General features: G+C 45.5%; 1 protein-coding gene across 1 annotated transcript in view; it reads left to right on the forward strand.

The window, feature by feature from the left end:
• The window catches only part of Lair1 (leukocyte associated immunoglobulin like receptor 1), a 70,534-nt gene extending 50,549 nt beyond the window's left edge, over positions 1-19,985 (forward strand). Inside the window, exons 2-10 of the mRNA XM_051207128.1 lie at positions 6,109-6,212; positions 6,963-6,998; positions 13,237-13,566; positions 16,076-16,138; positions 18,162-18,281; positions 18,376-18,421; positions 18,507-18,544; positions 18,717-18,766; positions 19,214-19,985. Coding sequence (XP_051063085.1) covers positions 6,109-6,212; positions 6,963-6,998; positions 13,237-13,566; positions 16,076-16,138; positions 18,162-18,281; positions 18,376-18,421; positions 18,507-18,544; positions 18,717-18,766; positions 19,214-19,360 — 934 coding nt within the window. The 3' untranslated portion in view covers positions 19,361-19,985. The remainder of the gene's footprint in view (positions 1-6,108; positions 6,213-6,962; positions 6,999-13,236; positions 13,567-16,075; positions 16,139-18,161; positions 18,282-18,375; positions 18,422-18,506; positions 18,545-18,716; positions 18,767-19,213) is intronic.
• The last annotated feature ends 232 nt before the right edge of the window (positions 19,986-20,217 follow it).

The following is a 20,217-nucleotide window of genomic DNA, read 5'->3' on the forward strand; positions in this document are numbered from 1 at the left end:
AAAAACTGTCCCATGGAATCTGGCATTCATAATGTATGGATTTGACACTGACCAGAAAAGAAACTTCTTCCTATTTAACTAAAATATAACTCACTCAGGAATAAAAAAAAAAAAAAAAAAAAAAAAAGGAAATAAGCAAGATTTCTCAAAAATGCAAAGCATATCAAAATGGAAAATATTATATGGAAGTTGTCTCAATTGTGTTAGTCACAGGCATGGAAAGTAATACCGTAAGAAGGCGCAATTCCAAAAAGTGATTTAGCTAAGATAAAAACAGAAAAGCTTCAAGAGCTGGTAAAGCCATGGGGAAACCAGGCAGAGAACTCACTGTACTTGGTGGGAGTTGATCATTTTGGAAAATGCACTGAAGGAGTCAACGAGATGAAGACACTTTAGACCACATAACAACAACTGCTAAGCTCGCACTGACACATGAGCAAGCAAGCCCAAGGTCTGCCTTCATGGATTCCACTAATGTCGCATCAACACACACATGTCCAGAGAAGCTTCTCCTCGCAGCATGCAGTGGTTAATGTTGAGACTCAAAACTGTGAGAAGTACTCAGAATAACCAGCTTAGAGTGCTCAGCCATAGAAGGGACACCAATGTTAACCTGCCCCCTCCCCCACGGCTCAGGAACCATCAAGGAAGAGGGGCAGATAAGAGACAGAAGATAAGAGGAGCGCCGTGAAATGTTGGACATGACATGGATATTAGATCACGAACTATGGTGACCTGCACAAGATCAAGCTAGTTAAAAGTCCGATATGGATGGGGTGAAGGCTCTAGGTCCCATTTCTAGCTTAGGTTTGATTGGCAATTGATGGCTACCATGAGAGGGAGAGTCAGTGTATTTTAAGGGTGTGACCCATGGTAGATTGACCATGCTCTAATGGATATCTCTTCATCCAAGAATATTTTGACATCATTAATTTGATAGATAAATAAATAAATAAATAAATAAACTCAACACAGTTCAGTGGCACGTGTCAGTCATTACGTAAGTTGGGAGGTAAAGGCAAGCACATTTGGAATTCAAGGCCATCCTCCTTTGACTATATAGTGAATTAAAGGCTTGCCTAGTTATATGACACCATGTCTTGAAAAGAAGGAGGAAGAGGAGAAGGAAAAGAAGAAATTAAAAAAGGATATATATGGATAAAAGTACAAAATATAAGATATTTGGTTCTATTTCTGTAAACCCTAAAATTTTCTCTGATGAGGCTTGAGACATCTGGTAATCTACATCATTAGGATTTGGTTTATAATACATTTTTAAATGTATTAATTGTATGAGCCAAAACGCTCATACACATAAATGAAAAATGAGTTAAAAGAAAAAAGTTTATAGGGTTTGGAGGTACAACTCAATAGCAGAGTGCTTGCCTGGCATTTGGAATTCTCTACATTTATTTCTTACTACTAAAGAAAGAAAAGATGGAGTGTAGAAGGAGAGAGGAAGGGAAGGATGGAGGAGGAGGAATTACAAGGATGGAAAATTTCAACTTTGATTTAACAACTCAGCAATTTTGCCTTACCATCCCAGCTCCTTGGGTGGTTAGGTAGGACCATTGCAAGGTCAAGACCTGTGTGGGCTACAGGTTGGACTGTTGAAATTTTCTTAGTTCAAATTCCATTCCCTCCCTGTCCATGTTCAGAGGCTCAGAAGAGAGCTGCTTACACAGAGCTAGGTCTTTATTGCGCGGGGGGGGGGGGATATTGAACACAAGCCCTTTAGTCAACCACCACCAGTGTCTGCTAGAAGCGAAGTGCTGAGGGGTCACCATGCTTGTCTTCAGACACAGAGACCTTAGAGATGCCACGAGAGGACACCTCTCCTCTCCCTTTGCTCAAGGCACACAAGGCACTCCCTTGTCTGGTTTTGACATAAAGGTGTCCATTCATCCTCAAACCCTGGGTCTATCTCTTGTCTATTTGGTTCTTTTAGGATTTTGTTTATGTCCCTCTGCCCCACCATAGTTTCAATGGTACTGCAGCAATATAGATAGGGAGGGAGGAGGGAGGACTGGGGAGAGAGGTAGGAAGGAGGAGGGGACAGGGAGAGGAGGAAATAGAGAGGGAGAGAGGGAGGGGGAGGGGAGGAGGAGAGGGAGGAAGGGAGACGGAGAGGGAGGGGAGGGGGTCAGGGAGGAAGAGGGAAGAGAGAGAGGGAAGGGGAGAGGAAGGAAGGCAGAGGGGGAGGGGGAGGGGGAGACATGGAAGGGGGAGGGGGAGGGGAGGGAGAGGGAGAGGGAGAGGGAAAGGGAGGAGAGTAAGAGGTGTTCCTCCCCAGCCTCTGCTTCAGCTCCTGCCACCAGGCTCCTGCCTTGAGTTCCTGAGCTGACTTCCCTCAGTGATAAGGCTTCCTGGAAGTCTAAGATGAAACAAACCCTTTCCTTCCCAAGTTACTTTTGCTCACAGTGTTTTATCACAGCAATAGAAAACCTAGCTAAGAAAGAGAAAGAGATGAAACCTTTTCTCTTAACATTTTAACTGTACAGTTCAGTATTATTGACCACAGGTATTATGCTGTCTTCGAGTTATTCTTATTGATTGACTAAAAATATTGTCTATTGATAGATAACTTGCCCAATGTTCCTTCTGGTAGACAACATCATAAGCTTTTCTTTTATGAATTTGGCTTCTTATCCATTTTATAGTGTTTGAGACAGGTCTTGCTATATACCTCAGGTTGGCTTAGAACTCACTATGTAGTACAGACTGGCCTTGTGCTCACGGTGATCCTCCTGCCTCATCCTCACAAGTCTAGGGATTGCAGACATGAATCAGCATGTCCAGCTTGAATATGAACACTTAACAAAGCTCATATGCGGAGAACAATGCAGTGCCTGCCCTTCTGGGGGTTGTTTGCTTCACTGGGTCAAGCGTTTCTGGAAGGCCCAGCCTTATGGTTTTTTTGTTGTTGTTGCTCGGCATCATCATGGTCTCCATTCCACTCTGCATATGCACCACACATTTTCACGTGTTTATTGGAGTTATTTCTCCACCATAGCTCTTGGGAACAGTGTTGCAATGGTTACATGAGTGCTGACATCTCACCCCCATACTTATTTCATCCCCTTACATGGGTTCTATTTTTAATTTCTTACTTTGTGAAATCTTCAAACTATTTCTAAAGAGGAAGAGCTTTCTTCCCTCTGATTTACACTCCTTTTTTTTTCTCTACTAGTGGCATGGAAGGAGGGCTTCAGGTCCCCCCAAATGATTCTGACTCATTCACTCAGAGGCAGCTTTTCCTCCTAATAGCTGGGACCCTGGGTTCCTGTAAACAGTATGAAAGAGATCCAATCTCTCCACTCCTGACAAAATTGGCTACCTTTTAAAATTACCATCTGTGACTGGATAGATGCTTCAGTGGTTAAGAGCACTGGCTGCTCTTCTAGAGGACCCAGGTTCACTTCCCAACACCCACCTGGCATATCACAACTGTCTGCAACTCCAGTTCCAGGGGATTGGACACCCTCACACAGACAGGTGAGACACCAATGTACATATAATAAAAACAAATCTTAAAAATGTTGTCTGGGTCAGTAAGATCGCTCAGTGGGTAAAGGATGTTTGCTTCCAAGTCTAAAAACTCAAGTTCAATCCCTAGGGCCCACATAGTAGAAAGAAAGAACCAACTTTGGCAAGTTGTCCTCTGACTGCTACACACCCTCTCTCTCTCTCTCTCTCTCTCTCTCTCTCTCTCTCTCTCTCTCTCTCTCTCTCTCTCTCTCTCACACACACACACACACACACCAATATTATTTAGTAGTAAAAGCCATTAGCCATAATAGAACACATTTAACGTGTGAAATATCTGTTTTGGCTCTTACAAAGATCATAACATCAAACATTTAGGGGAGACTTTATGATTCTCGTTATAAACATTAAATGTGAGTTTTGGGTGTTGAAATGACTTACCCAAAGATGGATGGCCATTTGTTCCTACAATAAGGACCGATGTGTGAAATCTTATACCTCTGTGTCTCACATATTTACAGCAAGACAAACATGTTGAGTAATGAGCTTGGAAGCACCTGAATTCAGAGGTCTTATGTTGATTCTTAGAATCTGATACATTCTCAAAGAGTCAGTTACTAAGGGAAAGAGTGGAAAGCCCAGAGGAGAAACCTCTTCCTCTTTATGTGAGGAAACTGATATAGAAACCTTGTGACAAGCCCCAGTCCACACATCCTGCCTATTGTGTTGGCTGCAGGGCTTCAGCTCCAGATCTGCTCAGGCTGCTGGAGCCTGAATCATGTCACTTTGTTTTGCCACCCTACTGGCCCTTGGTGAGTTCTGGGAGAAATGGCTGGAGGGGCAGGTGATTTGGGAAAGGAGGGGGGAGGTCTATTCCCCACTCAGGCCCGAGAGCAGCCAAGCATATTCTGGAGACCCTGGGAGGAGATTCTCTCCACTCCATCTCTTATGTGGAGACCTGTTGCTAGAAACAGGGATGGGGCCTGTGGCCAAATTCAGCCTTAAAATGCGTTAGGAAGAGCCTGTTTGGAAGGGAAAGATGACCTGGGGACATTTGTTTTTCCCAGTGTTGGAGGTTGAACTAAGGGCTGAAAGCAGGTTAGGTAAGCACAATACCAGTATTCTGTAAATCCGAGCCCTCTTTTTATTTTTTAAGCTCACAGACATTATTGAATACCCTTATTCAGAGATTATTTTCTTTTTAAAAAGCATTTATTAGTTCTTCGAGAGTTTCTTAAATGACTCACCCAACTCTCCCAAGATCCACCTTTTTCCAGACCCAACTTTGTGTCCATTTTTTTATTTTTTATTTACTTATTTTGTTATTCCTTGAGACAAGGTTTCTCTGTGTAACAGTTCAGGCTCACCTGGAACTCTCTTTGTAGACAGGCTTGCCTTGAACTCACAGAGATTCACTTGCCTCTGCTTCCCAAGTGCTGGGATTAAAGGTGTGGGCCAACACTGCCCAGCTCCTTGGTGTCCATTTTTAAAAAGCCCTTTAAGACCAATTTGTGCTGCCCAAATATTCTTGTGTGCAGTCTAGCACTGGAGCATGGTTGAGTTAACAGGGGGCTACACTTTTTAATTTAATTGTATTATTATTATTATTATTGGTTATTTTAGAGGCAGTGTCTTACTATGTATGTAGCTGTGGCTGTCCTGGAACTCACTATGTAGATTTCACTCAAAGAGCTCCACCTGCCTCCTAAATGCTGAGACTAAAGGTGTGCCTCAGTACACCCCATTCTTGGGACTACAATCTTAAAGAAAACTGCCTCTCCCTTTTCCAGAAGCTGGCAATTACAATTAGCTCAAAATTTAGCTCAAACGCTAAAGCAGTGACTATGCCCAAATTTCTATTTAGTTCTGGTATTTTGTCTGGCTTGGGCTTGCACGGGTCTTGTGCATGTTGTTACAACTGCTTTGAGTTCATATGTGCAGCTGCCCTGCTGGGCTCAGGATACACTGTAGTCCCTGAAATCATCTACTGCCCCTGGCTTTTATGCTTTTCCCACCCCCTCTCCCTAAGTGATCTCTGAGTCTCAGGAGGAGGAGATGTAGGGTAGGTGTGTCCCCTTTAAGGCTGGGCATTCTGCAGGCTCATATTCTCTACCCATTGATCAGTGATGGGTCTCTATGTTAATCTCCATCGACTGCAAATAGAGGTTTCTTAGATGAGGGAGGGATGGGGGAATGCCCTGAACCATGGGCATACTGATATATACATTTTTTTTGTCATCATTTTCAAAATTTCATAGACGCATGCAATATGACTTGACCCCAATCTTGCCTGTAATTCCGTACCCATCTCTCCCTCCCTCTATTTTGTGTCTCCTTCTTTAAAAACAATAATCCAAAGAATATTCTTTTTGCTGCCTGTATACTCAAGGGTATGGGGCCTTCTGCTGGAGTCTGGTCAACCTACCATAGGCCACACCACAAGATAAAATTCTCCCTTTCCCAGAAGCCACCAACTGCAAATAGCTCCTCAGCTCAGGAGTACCTTGAGGACCTCTCTCCTCTCCCCAGCCCTCATTTCACGTTTTTCTATTTTTAAATTAATGCTTCTCTTATATAATACATCCTGACAGCAGATTCACCTTCCTCCATCCTCATCCCCAGTTCCCCCATCCACCTCCCATCTCCCCCAGATCCACCACAACTCCTGTATCTTTTCAGAGCAGTTCTCACAGGGACGTCCATCGAATATGGCATGACAAGATGTGGTAAGACCAGGAACAAACCCTCACATCAAGGCTGAGCAAGGCAACCCAGTAGGAGGGAAAAGTACCAAGGGCAGACAAAGCAGTCAGAGACACACCTGCTTCCACTGTTAGGAGCCCCACAAAAACCCCAAGATAAGCAACCATGACATATATGCAGAGGCTCTAGCACAGACCCATGCTTGTTCTGAGACTGCTGCTTTGGTCTCTGTGAGCCCCATGAAACCTGCTTAGTTGATTCTGTGGGCAGTGTTCTACTGGTGTCCTCAACCCCTCTGGCTCCTACAGCGTTTCCTCTTCCTCCTCCTCGTGGTTCTCTGAGCTCCGTTTCATGTTGGGCTGTGGTCTGTGGGTCTCTGTAGTTGCTCCTGTCATCTGCCGGAGGAAGCCTGTCTGATGACGACTGGGCTAGGCTCTGAACTAACACCGTTTTAGTTTTGGTTTTGAGACATGGTCTCTCTAAGATGCTCGGGCTGACTTTGAACTCACGTTGTAGCCCAGGTAATACCTGAACGTGTGACCCAGTTGAGCAGCTGGGATTTCGAGTCTGTGTCTCTGCCTCTGGTCTTGGGGTTGGTTATTTTAGGAGCCCTTTTAGAGCTAGAAGGAGGATTGTCCTCTGCCTTTAATGTGGAAGATGGATGGCTGGGTGATGATGGGAGGAGGGATGTCTCCACCTACATCTGGTCCTCCCTAGATTCTCATCTCTAAGCAAACCGTGTGGTGTCTTTCTCATTGTGTCTTCTCTTTCAGCGCTGTGCCTGGGACAGAGAGTTAACACGGAGGGAGGTGAGTCATGTGTTTGGCTGCTTCTGCACCCATGGGCAGCTTTGGAGAGACTCGTGTGCACCTGGGCGGCCTGGAGAGAGACCCTTCAATATTGCCTGTAATATTCCTCCCACATGTGCAGCCTTCAGCTCTCTTCCTTTTCCCACCTGTCTTCTTTTGTTGTCTTGGTTAAAAATGTGTTTTTTATTTTCGAGACAGGGTTTCTCTGTATATCTTTGGCTGTCCCAGAACTCACTCTGTAGACCAGACTGACCTCAAACCCACAGAGATCCGCCTGGCTCTGCCTACTTGGTGCTGGGATTAAAGACATGTGCTACCACCACCAGGCATTAAAGTTTTTTTTTTTTTTTAAATAATTTATTTAACTTTATTTTGTGTGCATTTGTGTGAAGATGTCAGGAATGGAATTACAGACAGCTGTGAGCCGCTATATGGGTGCCCTAAATTGAACCCAGGTCCTCTGGAAGAGCAGCCAATGGTCTTAACCACTGAGCCATCTCTCCAGCCTTAAAATGTTTTTAATTGGCAAATAACAGTGGTATGTATTTATGGGATGCAACTCACTGTTTTGGGGTGTGTTTCACACTATGCTATGATTAAGCTAGGCTAAGTTGCATGTCTGTCTTCTTTGACACTCATCACCTTTTACCGGTAAGAGTTTTACATATCTACCATTGCTGGAGTTTTTAAAGAAGCTATCGTGCGTGGTATATCTTGAGACATGCGATTCTCCTGCCTGGATGGAATTTCGAATCTTTGATGATCGTCTTCCCTGTCCACATCCGCCCTCTCCCTAGTCTCAGGCAGTCCATCATTCTTCTCTCATTCTGTTTGTCTCTGAGGTGAATGCGTTTGCATTCCATATATAACTGAGACCCTGTGGTGTTTGTCATTCTGTCACTGGCCTACTTCACCAAACACCCCCAGGTTCATTCTGGTTGCCACCTACAGCAGCATTTCCTTTCTGAAGGGTGACCACTATTCTAACGTGTTTGTGCACCGCATTTATTTTGTCTGTTGATGTACTGACTGACAGTTCCATCTTTTCTCTCTCTTCTCTACTTGATCATGCTGGGAGGAAGGTGGAGAAGAGACAACTCTATGCCAGGCTGTCTGCAAAGACAGCTCCACGACCAAGCCTATAGCTGATGATGCCCCCCCACATTCCAGACCTCTCTTAGGAGCCCCTAGTAAGGTCTTAATAGTCTCACAGGCAGAACAGGAGGATTCCTCCTTGATATCACCTCTCCATCTCCCTATGTACAACGTGTCTCCAGGTCCTGTCCATTCCTCCCACTAAATCTGTAAGTCTCTTGGTTAGTTTAATTAGTTTGTTTTGAGGCAGACTTTCACTATGTATCTATGACTGGCCTGGAACTCATTCTGCAGACAAGGCTGGCATAGAACACACAGAGATGAGCCTGCTTCTGCCTTCCAAGGGTTGGGATTAAATGAGTGCAGCACCACACACAGCCTCAAGTCCCTTTCCCTTTTGAATAAATGTCTGCTAAATTATTTCTAAGCTCCTTCCCTCCACACTCACTGGATCCTTCCATGAAGATTGTTCCTTGTCATGCAGAAGCACAAATATCATCCTTATTTTATTTATATTATATTCCAGAGGATTCATATGTTTATGTTTTTAACTTTTTTTTTTTTTTTACATATTGATCCCAGTTCCCTCTCCCTCCCATCCTCTTATGCATCCCATGGACACGCACATCCCATCCCGAATCCACTCCCCAGGGAGGGTGGGGCCTTCCGTGAGAGATCATCATATTATGTCAAGTCACTTGGGGGCAGGGCCTTGGCCCTCCCTCATGTCTCTAGGCTATGAGAGTATCCCTCCATGGGGAATGGGCTCCTGAAGTCAGTTCCTGCATTAGGGATACATCCTGGTTCCATTGTCAGAGGCCCCATATACATGTCAGGCCTGCTAAATGAGACCCACGTTCACGGGGTCTGGGTCGGTCTTCTGCCGGTTTCCCAGCTATTAGTCTGGGGTCCACAAGCTCCGCCTTGTTCAGGTCAGCTGTCTCTGTGGGTTTATGCAGCCTGATCTTGACCCCTTTGCTCATTACTCCTCCCTCTATGCAACTGGATTCCAGGAGTTAGGCTCAGTGTTTAGCTGTGGGTGTCTGCTCCTGTTTCCATCAGCTACTAGATGAGGGCTCTATGATGGCATATGAGATAGTTATCAATCCCATTGTTGGGGAAGGGCATTTAAGGTAGCCTCTCCACTATTGCTTAGATTCTTAGTTGGGGTCATCCTTGTGGATCTCTGTACATTTCCCTAGTGCCAGGTTTCTCTTTACGTCTATAATGGCTCCCTCTATTGTGGTATCTCTTTCCTTGTTCTTCTCGATTTTTCCCATGTCTCAATCTTCCTGCTTCTTCATGTTCTCCTCTCCTCTTCTCCCCTCCTCTTTTTTCTAGTTCCTTATTCCCTCCCCTCTGCTCTCAATTTTCTCAGGAGATCTTGTCCTATTCCCCTTCTGTGAGGGATGATGTATGTCTGTCTTAGGGTCCTCCTTGTTTCCTAGTTTCTCTGGCAGTGTGAATTATTGGCTGGTGACCCTTTGTTCTATGTCTAAAATCCATATGAGTACATACCATGTTCCTTGTTTTGTGACTTGAAGTCAGGGATGTTGGCTGTTGGTTTACTGTTTATTGCTTTCATTATATTAAGTATGTCCCTGTTATCCCTGATTTCTCCAAGACCTTTATCATGAAGGAGTGTTGGATTTTGTCAAACCCTTTTTCAGAATCTAGTGAGATGATCATATAGTTGTTCTTTTTCAGTTTGTTTATATGGTGGATTATATTGATAGATTTTCGTATGTTGAACCATCTCTACATCCCTGGGATGAAGCCTACTTGGTCACATTGGATGATTTCTCTGATATGTTTTTACATTCAATTAGCGAGTATTTTATTGAGCATCTTTGCATCGATGTTCACGAGGGAGACTGGTCTGTAGTTCTCTTTCTCAGTTGTGTCTTTATGTGGTTTGGGTACCGAGGTGATTGTAGCCCCGAAAGAAAGAGTTTGGCAATGACCTTTCTGCATCTATTGTGTGTAACACTTGAGGAGTATTGGTATTAGCTGTTCTTTCAATTTCTGGTAGAATTTTGCTCTGAAAACATCTGGCCTGGGCTTTTTTTTTTTTTTTCTTTTTTGGTGGTACATTTGATGCCTGTTTCTATTTCATTAGGGATTATAGGTCTATTCAAATTGCTTTTCTGTTCTTGATTTAATTTTGCTAAGTGATATCTATCCAGAAAATTGTCCATTTCCATTAAGTTTTCAAATTTTGATTTCCTCAGTGTCCGTTGTTATGTCCCCCTTTTCATTTCTGATTTGTTAATTTGCATGCTCTCTCTCTGCTTTTTGCTTAGTTTGGATAAAGGTTTGTCTATCTTTTTTTAATGCATATAGAGTATTTTTTATTTAATTTTATATAACAAAGTCCAATTAAATGAAAACAAACATTTATACACAATATTTGGGAATTTGGGCGTCGTTCTTTCCAAACTACTCCTGCTGGTAAGGGGGGCTGTCTTGGGGGATTCGAAGAAGATTCAGATATCCTAGCTGTAGTCTGTAGGGCTGTTTTGTCCAGCTGTTTGGAATGTAGGATCAGCTTGTACTCTGTTTCAGGCGGTCTGGTGTGATCAAACCACATTAGTAGGTTTGTCTATCTTGTTGATTTTTCTCAAAGAATAAATTTTCTGTTACATTTATTCTTTGCATTGTTTTCTTTGTTTCTATTTTATTGATTTCAGCCCTCAATTTGATTATTTCCTGGCATCTATTCACCCTGGGTGAGTCTGCTGCTTTTTGTTCTAGAGCTTTCAGATGTGCTTTTAATTCTCTAATGTGACTATCCTCTATTTTCTTCATGTGGGCACTTAGTGCAATGAACTTTCCTCTTAGCAGTGCTTTCAAGGTGTCTCATACATTTGGGTATGTTGTGTCTTCATTCTTGTTGAATTCTAGGAAGTCCTTAATTTCTTTCTTTATTTCTTCCTTGTTCCAGGAATGATGCAATTGTGCACTGCTCAGTTTCCATGAGTTTGTAGGGGTTCTGCAATTTGTGTTGTTGTTGAATTTTAGAATTTTAAAGCATGGTAGTCTGATAAGATACAAGGGGCTATTCCATTTTTTTTTGTATTTGTTGGGGTTTACTATGTTGCTGAGTATGTGTTCGATTTTAGAGAAGGTTCCACGTGGAGCTGAGAAGAAGGTATATTCTTTTGTGTTTAAATGGAATATTCTATAGATGTTTGTTAAACCCAATTGGGACATAACTTCTGGTAGTTCTTTTGTTTCTTTGTTAAGTTTCTCTCTGGTGGTCCTGTCTAGTGGTGAGAGTGGGGTGTTGAAGTCTCCCACTAAAAGTGTGTGAGGTTCTATGTGAGATTTGAGTTTTAGTAATGTTTCTTTTTTAAATATATATATGCATAATTTTTCTTATTTTACATATCGACCCCAGTTCCCTCTCCCTCTCTCCCTCCCATGTCCCCTTAACCTCCCATTCTGTCCTATTCATCACCCCACTCCACAGGGAGGGTGATGCCCTCCAGGGGGGATCATCAAAATCTCTCAAGTCATTTGGAGCAGGGCCTAGGTCCTCCCTCCTGCCTCTAGCCTAAGGGAGTATCCCTTCATGGGAAATGTGCTTCCAAAGTCTTTTCATGCACTAGTGATACATCCTGGTTCCACTGTCAGAGGACCCTTAGACTGCCTAGGCCTTCTGAGACCCACAATCAGGGGGGTCTGAGTCGGTACAATGCTGGTTTCCCAGCTATCCATCTTTTATGAATGTGGGTTTCTTTGTATTTGGGGCAGAGATGTGACTCTGATGTACCCCACCTACTTCCTGATCCCCCTGTCCTTGAGAACTTGTTTAGAGGTTCGTTATATCAGGGAAGTGCAGATACTCATATACCCTTGACCAAAGACTGGTCCTCCTCTCTTTGGGTACCAGCAGCAGCATGGTACATGGAGTGGTGAGGGAGGAAGGGGACACTCACCTAGCCAGACAGATCAGCCAAAAACCCTGGCAATCAATGGCGTGACAGATGTCACAACCAGATCGTCCTCACATCCTGGTCCCCCTGTGCTACCTGGCTTTCTTGTCTCTACGTTCTTCAACATTCTCACAGTTTTCTTAAACACTCCAGCCACCCACCCCACAGTCTGGGTTATCTCACAGGATGAATTTCAATTTAGTTTTTAAAATGACAAAAATTGCATTTTGTGTTTACCATATCTGATTTCATGTTCTGCAATGAATAGATATTAGAGAATGACCAAACCAAGCCAGTTAGCATATGGTTTCTCCCGCACTCATCTCTTTGTGGACAGCACTTGAATCCAGCTCTTGATGGACCAGAGGCCTGGTGTGAATCATCCCTGGCATATCCCACAGCTGAGCCCTTGAGCTACTTCTCCTTGGGTAGCACAGGGCCTGTGTCCTCTGAGTAGTTCTTTACATGGTGTTTTATCGATGTTTGCTTCTCCGTGCCCCTGTCTGCTAGGTGCAGTGAGTTTATGTCTCTTGGGTGTCAGGGCAGGTACCTCTCCCCTGTCATTTCAGGGGGTACACCTCTGATCTCACCTGTCCTTGAGACTCCTATGCTCACCCCTCACCTTCACTGAAGGTGAAGTCTTTATGACAGAGTATTGGACAGTTCTTTTTTTCTATATCAGTCTTCAATGCCATGTTTTAGCTTCAAGTGGAAGAAATTGTGTTCCTTGTATAACTGAAGCCATGGAAACATAGATAACAACCCCAAGATGATGACTAAGATATTAAAAGTGGTTGAAAGAATAAGTGAAGGAAGGAGAGCAGATTAGGAAATGGTGGGTTTTAAAAGCCCCAGTAACAGACTAGACAAAAGGTGGAGATAAAGGTAGAAAGTGCTGAGGTCCCTGGAGTAAGTCAGTTCCCAGAGAGGCTGTGGGCTCTGCAGCAGACATGTCCAGCCTGGAATGTTCTGAGATTTCCTTGGATGGAGCTTTGCCAGACCTAACATATGCTTGGGCTTACATTCCTTCATGTGATGTGAATTGAAATGCACACAGAGAGTGAGGGTGTTGTAAACCTGCACTTTGATCATGTGTGGAGAACTCTAAACTTGGTAAGACTATAGAATTCTGTGCCTAAATTGATTTTGCATTGTGGCAATGTCCTGCCTGTGTACACTGAGATTCCTGCTCTGCTCTCTCCTAGGATCTGTACCAAGGCCTTCCATCTCTGCTGAGCCAGGCCGTATCATCTCCCAAGGGCGTTTTGTAACCATTGTGTGCTCAAACCCTAGTGGGTATGATTTGTTCCGCCTGGAGAAAAAAGACCAAACAGTCGTGGAAAATGTGAACACTTCCCACTCTGTGACAGAGGCTCGATTCCGCCTTGGCCCAGTGAATGAAAACACCGCTGGACCATATACCTGTATCTATTGGAAAGGGTCTATCTGGTCCCCACGCAGTGAGACCCTGGAGCTGATAGTAACTAGAGAAGTTGTCACCCAGGCTCCTGAGCCAGGCCCAGCAGTGACCTCAGGTTTGTTCCCAGGTCCCTGGACTCTAACCCCAGCAGTTCTCACCCACCCTGGGCTCCTTTCCCCCACCTGCCTCAGCACAGGTGGGTCCCCTCTTCCCTCAAACCCAGATTTCTGGAGCTTCATTAACCAGACCCCATGGATGACGTGGATACAGTCTGGTGGGCCGGGTCTGCGTTATTCCTGATTTTGGGTAGGGACTGATCCCGAGCAATGGTGGGTGCAGACTCCTTCAGGGGATGCATGTGTTTTCACTGGGCATGGTGATTTATCCTGTCCTTCCATTGAGTCTGAGCCTGTGGTGATTGCAGGAATATATCTCCTCCAGCGTGGCACCATCTCCCTAAGCAGGTCATATGGTCCCCGGGGGGCCGGGGAGCAGGCCTGGGCTAGTCTTTTGGGGGTGCTTTCATATTGGCTGCATGTGATCAGGTCCCAGGTTGTACCGGAGTCAGGGTACAAACAGAAGTTCTAGTCCACTTCCGTGTCTTCCCACATCTTCCTGGGAGCTTCTCAGTGTTTATTCTGTGCGTGCGCCCAAGCGGAGCGGGCGAGGGGAGGAAGAGAAGGAAGGACCAGTATTCAGCAGCAGGGATTTAGGAGGGGCGCTGCCATGCTTTCTGTTTCCCCTGCCCTGTCACCTCAGATCATCTGACGGCCTGTGCCTGAGTGGTGGGCAAAGCACTCCTTTTGGATCGATACTTAGGATGGAGAAGGGGTCTACATAGCTCTCCTCATATCGACGCCGGTGTTGTAATTCATTACGGGCTAGCTGCGTTGATGTCCTGATAGCCTTCTGCTTAGATTTGAAGCCAGGCATCAAATATCAGGGTAGCATCCATAATATTGTCCTCCTCCTCCTCCTCGTAGTTGTTTTATTTTGAGACAGGGTCTCAGTTTTTGACAGTCCTGGAACTTGCTACTTAAACCAGGCTGGCCTAGAACTCACAGAGTTTCTCTTGCCTTCGTCTCCTGAGTCCTTAGATTAAAGGTGTGCGCCACCACGCCCTTCTATTTTAAATGTGGAGATAATTAGGGTTCTTGGTCAAGGATACCAAATTCTGAAGGCTGCTGGACAGCAGCCTGTGTTTGCGCAGCTCTATGCTGCCCTCTTGTGGCCTTAGCCTCTACTACCTTTACTCTGTGCGATCGAGCAGACTGGGGCGGGGGGGGGGGGGGGGGTCCCTCCTTGCTAGTGACAGTTCAGTGCAAAGACAGAAGGATCCCCGAGACGAAAGTGCCACGGGAAGAGGGTGACCTGCAGAAGGTAGCTAGCCTGGGACGCTGTTGGATGTGGAATGAACTTTTTTTCATTCCTCGTGTCTCAATCTGCCGGGCTGTGGCTCCATGGCCAGGACTCTGTGTGTGTCGTGGGGTGGGGAGTGGGGGTTGGGGGGTGGGGGAGGCGGTCCTGAGTCACTGTGCTGTGCGAGGCTGAGCTGTGAGTTCAGGCGGGGTGGTGGTGGTGGTGGACAGGGACTCGCAGAGTGGGAAGATAGAGGGTGGCCAGCTGGTGTTTTTTTGCGGAGCCCTTTTCTTGTGCTATTGTGGTGGGACATATCATGATGTGTTTCCTAGATGAACTACTGAATCGCCATCATGATTTTTTTGACTTTTTAAACAAATATTCTCTCACCAAAGATGAGTCCAACTGGACACTCATGGTGGGGGAAGAGAAACGGCTCTGCCGTTGTGGGCATAATGGAGAGATAATTAGGTGAACCACAGAAATACATTAAAATTTCAGGTCTGAAACGAAATTTACATTGAATTATACAATTATCTGATAATTAAAATAAACATTATTGATGTAACAGCATAAAGTATCTTTACAAATAAATATAGTGCATGTTATTCCATTTTAAATAGTATCACCTGCTATTTCATATTTGCAATTATAGCTTAACAGATATAATGTATTACTATAACACACGTATAGGTGCACATCTATTAGGATAGCAATGTATAATTTGTATGTTTGAGATAACATTTACAACTTATTTATGTATTAGTTTTCGTGATGGAAAGTAACTATTTTATTTCACATTTGCTTTCTGACTTTTTGTGTGTAGGAATATATGTTGTGTCCTGTGTGTTCTCATGTGTTGACGCTCAGGTGGGGGTGCAGGCTCACATATGTACATGCATCATATATGTGTGTGTGGGTCCGTGATTGATGCTGAATGTCTTATTGGCATGTTCTCCACCTTCTGCATTGAGGTGCAGTGATCTCTGACTCCAGGGTTCACTATTTCAGCTATTATGATTAGCTGTATTGCTCAGCGGATTCCCTGTCTCTGTCTGCTGTGCACCGGGATTACAGACCTGCTGTCATGTCCACTTGACCTTTGCTGTGGGTTCTGGGGATCTAAACTATGGTCCTCACTCTTGCCCATCAAATGCTTTACTCATAGATCCACATCCACAGCACCTTAGCTGTGCTCATTGAGGTCACATACAAATATACTGCCCTGGGTCACTTAAGAATGGTCTTTTGCATCTTGAAATTAGCAGGCGAATCGACAGAACTAGGAAAAACCACCTTGAATGAGGAGACCCACAAAGACAACCATGGTACGTACTCATCCATAAGTGGATATTAGATGTAAAGCAAAGCATAACCAACCTACAAATCCACAACCCAAGAGAAGCTAGGAAATAAAGAGGACCCTAAGAGAGACTTACATGGATCCACCTAGGGAAGGGAAACAAACAAGGTTCCTGAGTAAGTTGGGAGCTTGAGAGGGATGGGAGAGGGGAGGAAGGAAGGGAAATGGAGAGGTGAACTTGAGGGAATGCTAAAATCCAATGGGGGAAGGACAGAGAGTGAGAGAGGGAGCCATTGTGGGATTAGCAAGAAACCCGGCACGAGGGAGATTCCTAGGAATCCACAAGGGTGATCCCAGATAAAACTCTAAGCAGTAGTGGAGAGGGTGGCTGAATTGGCCTTCCCCTGTAATCAGATTGAGGACTTCCTTCATCCAGCAACTGATGGGAGCAGATGCAAAGGTCCACAACTAACCCCTGGGCTGAGCTCCTGGAGTCCAGTCAGAGAGAGGGAGGAGCAGTAACATGAGCAAAGGCATAAAGATCATGATGGGGAAAGCCACAGAGACAGCTGACCCGAGAAGGTGGGAGCTCACTGACTCTGGACTGACAGTTGGGAAACTTGCATAGGATTGAACTAGACCTTGTGAAAGGGGGTGACAGTGAGTGGCTTGGGCAGTTTGTAGGGACACTGGCACTGGGACCAGGACCTATCCCTAATGCATGAACTGGTTTTTTGGAGCCTATTTCTTATGCAGAGATGCCTTAGTCCTACCTCATCATGGTGATGGAACAGATTACATTGACTCCCCATGGGAGTCCTTACTCTCTGGGGAGCAAACTAAGGGGTGTGGTGAGGGGAAAGTGGAGAAGCAGAAGAGGGGGACTGGGATTAGTATGTAAAAAAAAATGGTCCTTGGTTCTGGGACATATGCCCATAGGCCATGTGGTTGTGCAACACCTGTGTTCAGAGAAATGTATCATTGGTAGCCCATTGTGTCATTGTGTGAACAAGATGTGATTTAAGCCAGCTTAGAAGGCAGAGTCCCCTGCACACCTGACCATGTGGTGTATAGAGCAAACAACTTCTAGACTGCAGCCCTGAACAAACGCTATTCTGAATGCTGCAGGCAAGCAAAATGTAAGGGCGGGCACAAATCCACAAGGACAGAGCAAGTTTTCAGCTCAGTTATGATCTTACCTAAGGTCCTTGATTAATAGTGACATCACTACACAGCACCCGTGGCTCTGTTTGCATAGCAATATATACTTATAAATACATCACGTATGTGCATATGACATGTTTCAATAAGATACATGGGAAGGACAGACTAGCAGGTAGGGGCTTGAGTTGGACTTGGGCAAGATGTTGAGGGGAGAGCCTCTAAAGGGACATTGTCTGACTTTCTTTAAAGGAAACTGAAGATTCTGCCTCAGGAGCAAGGGAGGGGAGTGGGTACCATCTAAGAAGAGGGGACAGGTGGGCTCCACCTTGTGTGATTGCCTGTGAGGACATACAGTGAGTGCATGGGTGGAGAAGGGTAAATGTTACGGAGAGGATGGGATGGGCACTAAATGCAATCTGCAGGGCACCAGGCAGCAAGACAACCCTGGGACCGAGTTCCTTCCTGTGAGTGTCTACCCCTGAGGAACATGTAGAGACGGGGATTCTTGACCTCAGTGGGAGCCCAAGTGGGAGTCTGTTGAGGGAGCCCTGCTTCCTTTCTTGAGTGTGGTGGGCAATACTGTCCTACATGACTTCAGTCATGAAGTCAGTACTCTTGTCTGTGGGAACAAGAGTGCATGCCAATAGCTACATATGACTGCTGGGTCCTTAAACGGCTTGCCGTGGCTAGTGTGCTCCAGAGCACAAAGAAGGTCAACACTCTCGACGGGTAACATGAGGATAATGATTAAATGTTTCAAGGCTACTACCTATGTGAAATTGTACATATTCACACACGCATAAACACCACCCTGCATACATGTGCTGTGCGGCGGGTACTCAGTAAATGTATGCTGCTGATAACCTGGTTACCGTCTTCCCTAGACACATCTTGGCTGAAGACCAATGGCATTTATATTCTCATCGGTGTCTCTGTGGTCTTCCTCTTTTGTCTCCTCCTCCTCCTCTTCTGCTTCCATAGTCGCCGCCGTCAGAAAAAACAGGGTAGGTGTCCGCGGTGACAGTTGGCTTTGGTGGGCCGTTGGGAGTACTGGGAACAAGACTTCCCTCCTAAACATGAACTGCTAACTATTCTTAGGGCCCCCAAACAGCAAGAGTCAGCAGCAGCAGAGGCCACAAAAGAGGTGAGAACTCTGGAATGACTCTCATACCCTGGCCCACTCCTTTGCCTCCAACCAGTCTCTAATGTCGTCTGTCCTTTCTTCTTAGGCTCAGCCTAGTTACTAATGGTCTGGAGAACACATCAGGTAATGGATATGAGAAGAAAGGAAGGGGTTGCCCAGCCCACTGGGAAGCAACGGACAAGGGAAACATCTAGGAACTTTGTAGAGGGGTTCTAGCTGGGGTGGGATACAACGTCCTCTCATTGTCTTGGAGAGCCCACCAAGAAGAACTTATGCTACGCCTTCTTTTCTATAGACGTAGTCACAGACGACAGGCTTCCTGAGGACAGGAGGGCAGAAACCCAGGTAGGTCTTTGCATTCGTCATCTAGTGCCAACTAACAAAATGCTCCCAAATTTAGCAGCTTAGTAACATGGCTTCAGTCTCTTGGGTAAGGGACGTTGCTGCAGAAGAATTCAGGAAGTGTTGACTATAGATGCTGTCACCTCGGGCCTTGTCCTGAGTGACACATTCTAGTGGCTACAGGCAGGGGAGCTCTCCACAGCAGCTGGCTTCCCCCCAGAGAGAGCACCCAAGACAAGAGAGGGCAGAGACTACTTCTTCCATGTCTCTGAGTAACGTAATGTAACCCCAAAACCACTGGGAGGGGGCGCAGGATAGGGTGACTATAACACACAGAGCGGTTGCAAGTAGCTTTCCCAGTCCTCACCACCCCAACCCCCACAGCCACCCTAACTTTCCTGGGCCTTTCTCTCTCTCTCTCTCCCTCTATGTTCTCTCTCTCTCTCTCAGGTCCCTGTTGCAGGAGGTCTTCAGGAGGTGACATATGCCCAGCTGGACCATCACGCCCTCACACAGAGGACAGCTGGAGCTGTGACCCCACAGAGCACAGACGCCAAGCCCGAATCTAGCACATACGCAGCCATCATCAGATGCTGACCCTGGGCACACCTGGAGACGAGCACAGTCACTACTGGAAGAGCCCAGTGCAGCCATTCAAGGGCTCCTTTTAGGATCACTCTGCTGTGGAAAGCAAGCCAGCCAGTTCTGCTTGAAGCAGAAACTAAGCCCTGCAGGCTCCTGTTCTCCATCTAGGACTGTAGTGTCAGTCCTTAGAAAGACCATGTTGCAGGAAGAGTACCAGTTACAATCACCTAACTATTTCCAGAGACAGAGTTTCAGCCTGTTAGCTATTTCTAAAGACTCTTCCATAGCCCAGATTATTTAGTGAACGACACTATAACTGTCAAGCTGCCTCTACACCCCCGCTTGTGTAATGAGTCCAGTGAAACCTTGAAGACTTCCTTGGGTCCCCATGGTGACTCTGATTGGGTTGTATTCATGCTGTTGAAAGCTAAGCTGCTTCTCTGCATCAAGCCTCATGGGTACATCATGGGTAATTTTGAAGACAGAGTATCTACAACCTGTGTGGGTCTTAGACACACAGGCTCTAATGACCCAAATTCTATCTCTACTGCTGTGCAGAGATGAGTGGGAAACGAGGGCTATAAAAGGTTGTTACGATTTCCTTTTTTCTTTAAAATATATGTGTAGTTGACCAAGACTTTGCACACTCACGTGTGCACCATCAGGGCTCAGTGTGCTGTTGTGTGTATAGCTATCAGCACAAATACACAGCACAGCTGCTGCCTCCCACCGGATGCCTGGAACACATGCACTGATTGATGACCGGAGTGTGTTGATCAGGGATGGGAGAGGAAGGAGGAGTCAAAGGACAGGGGAAGCTGAGAGTGGGCAGAACTATTCTAAGCACACACTCTTACACACAAGGTCAC

Source organism: Phodopus roborovskii, unplaced genomic scaffold, assembly GCF_943737965.1.
Source record: "Phodopus roborovskii unplaced genomic scaffold, PHOROB, whole genome shotgun sequence".
Taxonomy (NCBI): Eukaryota; Metazoa; Chordata; class Mammalia; order Rodentia; family Cricetidae; genus Phodopus; species Phodopus roborovskii.